Here is a 10,614-nt window from a genome sequence, read left to right on the forward strand (position 1 = left end):
GATAGATAGATAGATAGATAGATAGATAGATAGATAGATAGATAGACAGACAGACAGACAGACAGACAGACAGACAGATAGATAGATAGATAGATAGATAGATAGATAGATAGATAGATAGATAGATAGATAGATAGATAGATAGATAGATAGACAGACAGGCACGTGGGAGGTTGTACAGAAAGAGTATTAAAAAGCATTTGCTACACTTTCAAATGATGGACGTATTTTTACAAAAAGCGTTCTCAACAGCCCCACCCTTGACCTTGGTTTGTCGGATTCCTAGCCCAGCTTGGTCTGTACACAGAGGAGGAAACAACCGTTTCTACAACAACCCTACTAGGAGTTCACAGCCGTCGACTGATTGCACGGTGAGGCCACCTCACATACCTTCGCAGTGGAGGACAGACAATAGGAAGGCAGAAATAGTATGTTTGACCCGTGTTGCATGGAGACTGCAGCCTGCAGGCTCCCCTGGAATAAGTATAAAAGGCAGGATGGATCGAAGGGTCCGACAGCACAACACCTGCTGACCCCGGAGGCGCTGCTCTCACCACCATGGCAGAACCCAAGAGAATCCCCAGTGAACCCATGGCTCTGGACATGGAGCAGCGAGACCCCAACAACTTGAACGACCACGTACGGGTGAGTGGCTGCCACGTGTCTCCATATTTCTTTCTAGGTTTCTGAGGATGAGGAGGGCTTGGGGCAGAGGTGAAGGGAGCAAGTGGCACACTTAACCAATTGGCCTCACATTTCTCCTGCTCTAATTTAAGCAGCTATTTGAGTCTTTCAGGAGTCACAGTGTGTACTCCTGAAAGATGCGTACAAGTACTGACTGGTACTGTAAGATTACTTGGTCCAAGGCAAGGCCTGGTAAGATTGACGGAATGTATGGTCGTCCACGGGGCTGGCCTGGCCCAGCGGGCATGAGGCGTTTTCCCGGGAGGCTGGAAGGGCGGGGCCCGTTTTGCAGTGGTAGGGGATGGTTTTGTTACTGGGGGCCGGTTTTGCAGCAGTGCAGCAATATCGGCCTTCAGGGACAAAAGCAGCAGTGCTTCAGATGTGCATCTCCTCACTCTGGCGGGAATGGTCCGATAAAATTGCCAGGGCTAATTTGAGTTCCCAGTTCGGCCGTAGTCGCTAATCTATAGAACCAGTCCGCGTGCATGCACAACGAATGTAACACCTTACTTATGGGCCTGTGGGATATTCCAAAATGGGCATGCACTGTCGCAAACAGCTAGGAAACTGTGATATGACCGCTCTGCGTGACCGATCCCTCGCTATAATGAAAATGGCTAATGATTTGCATGCACTACAGCCAAGGCACGTTCTGCAAAAATATGGGTCCGAGTGATAAAGATAAAAGCTAGAAAATTTACTTGCGCTGGCATATGGTTACATTTTCTATTTCTGTGAAATTCGTAAAGAATTACTGCAGTTCTGCAGAAAATCTGCATTTTTGCATATTTTCAGGCGAACTCACGCAAAAATGTACAGGTGGGTACCTTTCCGCATATGGAAATGGAACTCAAAAGTACATCTGAAATGCTTAACTTTTTTTGGTTTACTTTGGGAAAGATATTTTTCCCATGAAGAAACCCATTCCTCTACATCTCTACTAATTTAGGTTCATTCAATCTACTTACTCAGCACGAAAAGGGATTTACTCCTACCCTTGATGGGAGTAAATTTACAACTAATGTTAGGGTGATAAACTACCTGCAAAAAAGATTGGGAAATTCCACAAATTTGCGTCACCAGCAGTTGAAGGGCGACCCACTCTCTAATGCTTCCAGACTGGATTGTAAGAGCACATGTCGGAAGTAGAGGTTTTCTCTTTGCATTCTGGTACTTGTAGTGCTTGAAATGGAAAAATTAAAGTGCAGTTACTCTGTGCCAGAGTGTCTGCTTGTTTCCCAGAAGTGCCGGTACTCTCCAATTAAAAGTATTACGTTTTTCTTTAGATGTGCCGGTACTCTCCCTCTCAAAATAAAAAAGTGCCGGTACTGAGTACCGGACAGTACCGGCCCATTTAAAGCGTTGGGTACTTGTAGTCCTAAATTAAATTATCGTAAAGAAGACTGCAAGTAATAGAAAAGTAAATGAATACCTGGCCTTGATTAACTGCTCCCAGATGGCCTTGTGACGCTTGAGACCTCTTTAACTGCAAACTCACTCACATGAAACGTTTACCACACTGGCAGAATTTCAGTGTGAGAAAATCAGTAGGTGCCCTATTGCGCCGGATTCTGTGAAACACAAATTAGATTGTGCCCTCACAAGTGCTATCATCCGCGTTGAACAAATAGTTTTGCAGTTCAGCCCCACGGTAACATAAAAATTAAATATTGTTATCAGTGAATTTTGGTGAAACAGCTGTAGGTAGAACATTACCTAACATGCTGAGGAGTTATAGGTGTCACAAGAGAAAAGGAACGACTTTCGGATGGTCGATGGGCAGATGTGTTCTAATATATGGACACATTTGGTAGATTAACCAATCCATCAAAAGGCTAGTTAATGGCAATACCTTGTTTTTGGGGTAGCACTACACATGCACTTCTGCTATTTCTATCTGCTGAAAAAAGAGTGATCCTATTCCCTAATTTAATGGTACTCATTTTACTCAGCTCGGAAGGTTGAATTCGCTGCATAATTCAGCAGCGAGATATCAGATCACTGACACATCCTAATAGCTAATGAATGAAGACGGGACCTCTTCACGCTGTTAACGAACTGGGGTCATGTTACACATAGGCCCATATTTATACTTTTTGACGCTAAACTGCGCTAACGCAGTTTAGCGTCAAAACATTTTGCGCCGTCTAACGCCATTCTGAAGCGCCATGCGGGCGCCGTATTTATGGAATGGCGTTAGCCGGCGCAAGCAGACCGGCGCTGCCTGGTGTGCGTGGAAAAAAACCACGTAGACCAGGCAGCGCCGGCGTTGGGCAAAAATGACGTTAGGGCGTCTTAAAATGGGGCAAGTCAGGTTGAGGCAAAAAAATCGTCTTAACCCGACTTGCGCCATTTTTTAACGACGCCCATCCCCCATCAACATGACTCCTATCATTGTAAAGATAGGAGTCATGCCCCCTTGCCCAATGGCCATGCCCAGGGGACTTCTGTCCCCTGGGCATGGTCATTGGGCATAGTGGCATGTAGGGGGGCACAAATCAGGCCCCCCTATGCCCAAAAAAATTATTTAAAAAAAAATAAAAATACTTACCTGAACTTACCTGAATGTCCCTGGGGTGGGTCCCTCCAGCCTTGGGTGTCCTCCTGGGGTGGGCAAGGGTGGCAGGGGGGGTCCCTGGGGGCAGGGGAGGGCACTCTGGGCTCATTTTGAGCCCACTTGTCCCTTAACGCCATGCCTGACCCAGGCGTTAAAAAGCGGCGCAAAAGCGCCGTTTTTAGCCACGCCCACTCCCGGGCGTCTCTTTTGCCCGGGAGTATAAATACCACGTAAAGGCCTGGGAGTCATTTTTTAAGACGGGAACGCCTCCCTTGCATATCATTAACGCAAGGAAGGGGTTCACGCTAAAAAATGACGCACATTCCGGGAACTTTGGCGCTAGACGCCTCTAACGCCATAGTATAAATATGGCGTTAGTTGGCGTTAGTTTAGCGTCGAATTTGCGTCGAAAAAAACGACGCAAATTCGGCGCAACCAGAGTATAAATACGGCCCATAGTGTTCCAGGCGTGCAACAGACATGTGATCCCACTTTTTGCGTCCCTCTGGCACTATGGTCTTATAGAAGTGCCCCCTTCTTTAATACTGATACCATTGGTGTACATGTAGTGTCAGCTCTATCTTCAAAGGGCGATGGGTCAATTGCATGGGGGCATGGCTCCATGCAAATGATGGAACCACTTTGCCTCTGTGCTCTTATTATGGACACAGGCACAGAATCAAACATGCTGCTTAGGAGGCTCACTGACAGTCCACCACAAAAAGATGGCGTACTGTAATTTTGCCCAACTAGAGAGCAATCCTCTGGAGAGTGGAAAGGAGGTTAAATGGACCCCTCAAATACATCTGCTTGCAGGCAGATGCAGTGACTAAATGTACCTGCTGGCAACATGATCTCTTTACCCTCTGTAAAACAGCATGGCACCTGCACAGAGAAACACAGAGTGGCGTGGAGGCAGCTTCCCCGAATCACACTGAATACATCCCCACTCCCCCGGGACAGCATGAGTTCACAGCTTTCCCAGGGGCATGTCATCTATCGTAATAGGGCAGACTATCTGGTGTGTGTCAGGCACATCTTTTGATAAGTGCAATACCCAATATGGGCCCTGGTGGACTTAAATCTCATTGTGCCTGGGCAGCAATGACACATGAAATATCTTAGCCCATGATTAATAATATTAAGTTCCCCAGAATGCAGATATGGTTTAGTGGCTGAGTTGGTTAGGCAGCTTTCTTTGATACCCAGAGGACCAGTTATGTTCTGGGTAAATCACTCCAGACTTAGGGACAGATTAGGAGTTTGACAGTCCGACAGTCGGACTGCCCGTACTGTGGAATGGAGGCCGCTGCCCAGTTGGTGGCCTCCTGACCACAGTATTATAAACTTCCCACCGGGCTGGCCGGCCGAAACAGTGTGGCGACATTGTCTTCAGCCGAAGCCAATGCCTCTGCAAAGTCGGTGCCACAAGCACACTTGGAATGCTGACTGCCTCCCACCACAGACAGTGAGCATTCTGAGTGTCCTGACAGGGGGCCAATGTACTGTCCACGACATGAGCAGTGCAGGGGCTCCCTTTGGCCCCATCTCTGCTTTTCCGCCTACCTTTTAATGGAGGGGTCCCCGCCATACAAAGGTCAAGGAAAATCAAGTCGTGATCAGCACGGCGGTGCCCAAATCAGCACTGCGGTGCTTGACCACGACTTGCACTGCAGCCAGCGTGTTGGGATCCATGATCCTAGTGGTGGCAGCAGTCTTGTGGCGGTCCGACTGCCAGCATCCTAATCTAGCGGTCGGCCTGCCAAGGATGTGTCAGTCTGACTGCCACTGCGTGTACAGCGGTCCATGGACCACACTACTTGTAATCAGGCCCATACTCATGAATTTTCAGAGTAAGCCAGGAGTACTAAAAGAGTAAGCCAGAGCAAAATCTGTGCAAATAAGTCTTCTAATCAACTGCTGCTTCAAAGTGTAAGTATATGCTGTATGCATATTTACAGGGTATTGCTTAAGCAAGGTATGGCACAAATTCATCACCAATCACATTTAATAGCACTCTGTGTACCCATTCTGCTGCTAATAACCTGATGCACTGCCAGATTACTTTATAATTATAAATAATTATTATGGACTTAGAACTAATATAATAAAACGTGATAGCATATTAAGTCATCAAAGTTAGTATTTTTTTTTATTAATCCTTAGTTAAAGAATATGAATTTAATTTATACACATAATATTTTTACTCATAATTAACGTCTTCACTAGCATTTGAATATTTAGTTAATATTTATAAACTTTAATTAATTGTTATGCATCTCGGTATTACTTTAAAATAATTCAATTTTTATGAAAAGTTAATTTTTTCAAATACGTTAATTATCATATCTTAAAATTATAACATTACATTTTACTTCAAACTATTTTTAAATGAGGAAGCAAAGGTACATATTTAAGTTAAAAGTTGAACTAATTTAATTTATATAATATTATTTCATGGGCGCCGATGAGTAAATTAAGTTTCTGCATCCATTATTTTTCGGGGGAGTGTATTTTAGTACCTGTGAGTAGCCATGAGCAGCCAAGCTAGCGATGGAACTTCACGGCAGGTTACCCGATGTGAAATGACTACTTGGACAGTTGTGGTCTTTTTGCTTTTGGTATCCATAGTGTTATGAAGCAGAAACGCCATAATTCTAGTGATTAAGCTACATTTTCCCATAGTTGAAGACCTGCATTCTAGGGGCAGTTGCTTTGATTTAACCAAGGGCACACTGCCAAAAAGAGCTGTAAGCATTCAGAGACTTGTGCGATGCTGGTCATTTATTGTGTTTGGATGGCACAGTGAGTCAAATAGTCATATTTGGGCCCATATTTATACTTTTTGACGCTAAACTGCGCTAACGCAGTTTAGCGTCAAAAAATTTTGCGCCGTCTAACGCCATTCTGAAGCGCCATGCGGGCGCCGTATTTATGGAATGGCGTTAGCCGGCGCAAGCAGACCGGCGCTGCCTGGTGTGCGTGGAAAAAAACCACGTAGACCAGGCAGCGCCGGCGTTGGGCAAAAATGACGTTAGGGCGTCTTAAAATGGGGCAAGTCAGGTTGAGGCAAAAAAATCGTCTTAACCCGACTTGCGCCATTTTTTAACGACGCCCATCCCCCATCAACATGACTCCTATCATTGTAAAGATAGGAGTCATGCCCCCTTGCCCAATGGCCATGCCCAGGGGACTTCTGTCCCCTGGGCATGGTCATTGGGCATAGTGGCATGTAGGGGGGCACAAATCAGGCCCCCCTATGCCCAAAACAATTATTAAAAAAAAAAAAAAAATACTTACCTGAACTTACCTGAATGTCCCTGGGGTGGGTCCCTCCAGCCTTGGGTGTCCTCCTGGGGTGGGCAAGGGTGGCAGGGGGGGTCCCTGGGGGCAGGGGAGGGCACTCTGGGCTCATTTTGAGCCCACTTGTCCCTTAACGCCATGCCTGACCCAGGCGTTAAAAAGCGGCGCAAATGCGCCGTTTTTAGCCACGCCCACTCCCGGGCGTCTCTTTTGCCCGGGAGTATAAATACCACGTAAAGGCCTGGGAGTCATTTTTTAAGACGGGAACGCCTCCCTTGCATATCATTAACGCAAGGAAGGGGTTCACGCTAAAAAATGACGCACATTCTGGGAACTTTGGCGCTAGACGCCTCTAACGCCATAGTATAAATATGGCGTTAGTTGGCGTTAGTTTAGCGTCGAATTTGCGTCGAAAAAAACGACGCAAATTCGGCGCAAACGGGGTATAAATACGGGCCTTGACATCTCCTGCCATCGGCACTTCACAAGTTCAAATGCCAGGAAGGCCAACTGAGCCTTCCATTCTTCCGATATCGATAAATTGCGAACCATTATATTCCTTAGCAATGCCAGGAGTGTGGTATGAAGAACTGCATGCAACTAATCGTAATAATAAACATTCATGCTAAGTAATTAAATAAAATAATCATGCCCTTTGTGCTTTATTCCAACATTACGCTAGCGTTTACAGTTTCTTAGTTGGGCTTGCTTTTTCAGTTATTTTCTCTCTCTTTCTTTCTGTGTCTCTCCCTCTCTTTTTCTTGCTTGCCCTCTCTTTGTCTGTTTTTCAACTGGGCACTGATACCCTATCGTGGCAGGAGAGGAAGCATGCAATAATTTTGGACCTAACCCTTCAGGCTAACAGCATAGTTATAGCTAACTTCCTTCTAGGGCCAGGAACTAACTAGCTGCACCTAAATAGCAAAACTATTTTCAGGGTCCTGTGTTGCCATGCAAAACGTATTTGTATTCCACAAAATCAGGCCTTTAAAAAAAAAATCACAATGAGGTAGGTTATGTTAATTTCCACTAAGTGGTACCATATGCCACCAAATATGTCCTAGGTCATTGGTCTTTTTTTTAATGAGGCGCTCATGCTAGCACAAAAGCGGGTAGGGGCCCTGTTTGCTGTTTCTGCCCGGGGCCCCACAAAAGCTTCTGAGTGGCCTCTTCGTCCATTATAACTCTTGTTCCACACCTAGAGTTCCTTCTATACTTGTTGTCCTCGTGTAGACATTTATTGTGAATTAATTTCTTTTTACACCTCTTTGCTAGGTGCTCTTTGAGGATGCTTTTGGTGAACCAGAAGGATCACACAGCATTGATGGAGTTTGGGAATGTTCCTTCAAGACCTTCCGCGGGGTGAAGAGCTGCTGTTACATAGTCCTGTCAATTCTGTGTGGCTGCCCACTGGCATTCTGCTGGGCACTGGAGTTCGCCTGCCTTCAGTGCTGCCACATCTGGATGATAGGGCCCTGCCTCACCTGTTGGAGAATGAATATCAACTGCATGAAGCATTTCTGGAGTTCGTGTATCCACTGCATGTGCGACCCATTCTACGAAGCCTGCGGCCTGTGCTTCAGCTTTATCCGTGTGCAGAACAAGAACGGATAATGGGACCAAACCCCAAGGCAGAAGAGAACCTACGATCGAAAACAGAATATCGAAACAGAAAGAGGGCTAAGAAGACTAGTTTTCCTCTATGGTGACCTGGTCTCATTCACTGCAACTGGTAGCCCAACAGAACACTTAATACATGTTTTGTTTATTACCACATCTGTATTATATTTAACCATTCTGAATAGTTCTAGCTCTGTATAGGAAAAGTAGCTAAGAAAAGTTTAATATGTTTCACTAAAATAATATTAATTTATATAAATTAACAATTACATGTTCCCGAACTTTTGGGCTTATAAAACACCCAGAATCAGAGGCACCAGGGTTGGTTTCCATTGATTTCAATAGAAGTTAACCTATTTTTATCATCCCAGATGTGCACATTTTTAAACCCATTGAGAACCCTCTCTACCATAATCTTTTCTTATGTTTATGAACATTTCACTTTTCTTCTGCTGGGTTTTGCTATTTAAGCTGAATGAAACAATAAAGGCCTATTTCAAAACTCTTTATAAAGTGTGCAGTCTACAGCATCAGGATTTGGCCAGAAGCTGCATGAAAGAGTTGAAGAGTCAATGTGCATGGCTGAAGTTAAAGGGTTCACTTCACATGATAGGGGCTGTCAGGTGTCGGACACTGCAGATTTATATAATTTTTCAGTCATGTACTCTTGATCCCCATGGATGTCAGTTCACCAAAATGCCTGGGGTAGCTGAAGTGACATCACATGCCCATTGACACAATTAATGTGACACTACAGGCACTTACATCACATAACCTTTAACCTTGATGACATCACAGAGTTAAATCATCTTTCGCTTTGATCTCACAGCATCACAGGATGTGACAATAACACACCAATATATGCATTAAAAAATAAGAATTCATACAAGCAATGAATGGAACACAAATTGTTCTGAAAGTTATACAGTTTTCCCTTCTTTCAATAAGCCTCATATTCTCTTTATACAGTAAAATCGCCAAAATCATTCTACCTACAATCGTGTTAATTGCCAAAACAATATGCATTGTTTCCATGGCATTTATCTTTGATATGCTTTCCTACTCCATACAGATTTAATTATTTAGGCAGACTCGTGCCAGAGATACATTTTTAGGGGTAATTTCCTCCAGCCATGACCACACAATAAAGCTGTGCTCTATAGGTGCATTCTTTCCCAAACATTTGTAGGGAAAAATGTACAATGTGTCATTTTCAGAATGATACTGGAATTAGACTGGAGTTGGAGCTGTTCTCCCTGCCTTGTTGGGTATGTCTCCTTATCTACCAATCCTATGAAGAAATAAACATCTTTACAATGTACTTGGGCCCATAGTTATGAAAAGTTAGCATCGCTATAGCATCATTTTTTAACACTAAAGGGGCTCTAATTTAACACCTTATTTATATTGTGACTGTAGACCCATCTAGCGTCACAATATTGGAGTTAGCGCCATTTTTAGGGAACGCCAATCCACCTTGCGCCTCATTTGAACAATGAGATGCAAGGCAGGGGTTCCCCTCCTAAAAATTACGCTAGCCCTCTAGTGTCACATTTACCTCCCGACGCTAAAATGACACGCACCTAGATAGTGGTCCCAGAAAATGACGCTAAGCCAGATTAGCCTCAAACTTCAATGCCTGGTCAGACCAGGCGTTAAAGTGCAGTTAGGCACATTTTCAAAGGGAAACAGTATGGATTCCACTATGGTGTCCCTATTTTGGGCACATAGATGGCCACCCGAACCCCAGCATCACCCCCACCCACACCACAGTGACACTGCTGGAGGAGGGAGCCCATCCCAGGTAAATTTAGGTGAGTATATGTGTTTTAATGTTAAGTGCCGCTGGGGGCCACTTACATGTGGCCGGCACCAGGTCTGTTGGTGTGGTCCTGAGAACACTGGTCCCCAGTGGTGGGTATTGGGGTTGTGGTAATCAATCCTGTCTATACTTAGACAGAAGTCATTTTTTGGCTTATTGAGCATCAAAAAATGATGCTAGGCTGACTAGCGGCATATATTTTGCTGCTAATCTGCCTAGTGCCATTTTTTCTACTGCCATCCAGCCCTGGGTAACATAATTTTTCATGACACTAGCCATTCCTTAGCACTATTGTGCGTCATTTCATAAATATGGCACACAGATGGCTCTAAGGAATGGCGTTAGCTCACGCTAAAATTTGTGATGCACAACTGCGCTAGCTTTCATAAATATGGGCCCTGGAGTTTCCGGCTACTTCTTCACAGCGTGCTCAGGCAGGACAATATCCTGTCAGCAAAACTGCCAAGCTCCACAATTTCCAAACAAGTGCCTCGGTCAGTCGTAATCACAGGGCTCCCCTTCCTAGCTACTGCGAAGAAGTATCCAGAAACACAAGGTGTGTTGTAAAAGTGTTTACTTCTTCATAGGATTAGAAGATAAGGAGACACACCGAGCAGGCAGGGAGAAC

The 10,614-nt window shown here is 44.7% G+C and overlaps 1 protein-coding gene across 1 annotated transcript; it reads left to right on the forward strand.

The window, feature by feature from the left end:
- The first annotated feature begins 496 nt into the window (after positions 1-496).
- LOC138259193 (caveolin-3-like) lies at positions 497-8,666 on the forward strand. Its single transcript, XM_069206761.1, has 2 exons — positions 497-645; positions 7,820-8,666. Exons 1-2 carry the CDS (start codon positions 559-561, stop codon positions 8,156-8,158), a joined length of 426 nt encoding a protein of 141 aa, XP_069062862.1. The 5' UTR covers positions 497-558; the 3' UTR covers positions 8,159-8,666.
- The last annotated feature ends 1,948 nt before the right edge of the window (positions 8,667-10,614 follow it).

This window comes from Pleurodeles waltl, chromosome 9 (assembly GCF_031143425.1).
Source record: "Pleurodeles waltl isolate 20211129_DDA chromosome 9, aPleWal1.hap1.20221129, whole genome shotgun sequence".
NCBI classification, from domain to species: Eukaryota; Metazoa; Chordata; class Amphibia; order Caudata; family Salamandridae; genus Pleurodeles; species Pleurodeles waltl.

Excerpts from the sequence above, each read along its gene's own strand:
- LOC138259193 (XM_069206761.1), top strand. The coding sequence starts at position 559 with ATGGCAGAACCCAAGAGAATCCCCAGTGAACCCATGGCTCTGGACATG. Across the intron at positions 646-7,819 it reads ACTTGAACGACCACGTACGG|GTGCTCTTTGAGGATGCTTT; the intron begins GTGAGTGGCTGC and ends CCTCTTTGCTAG.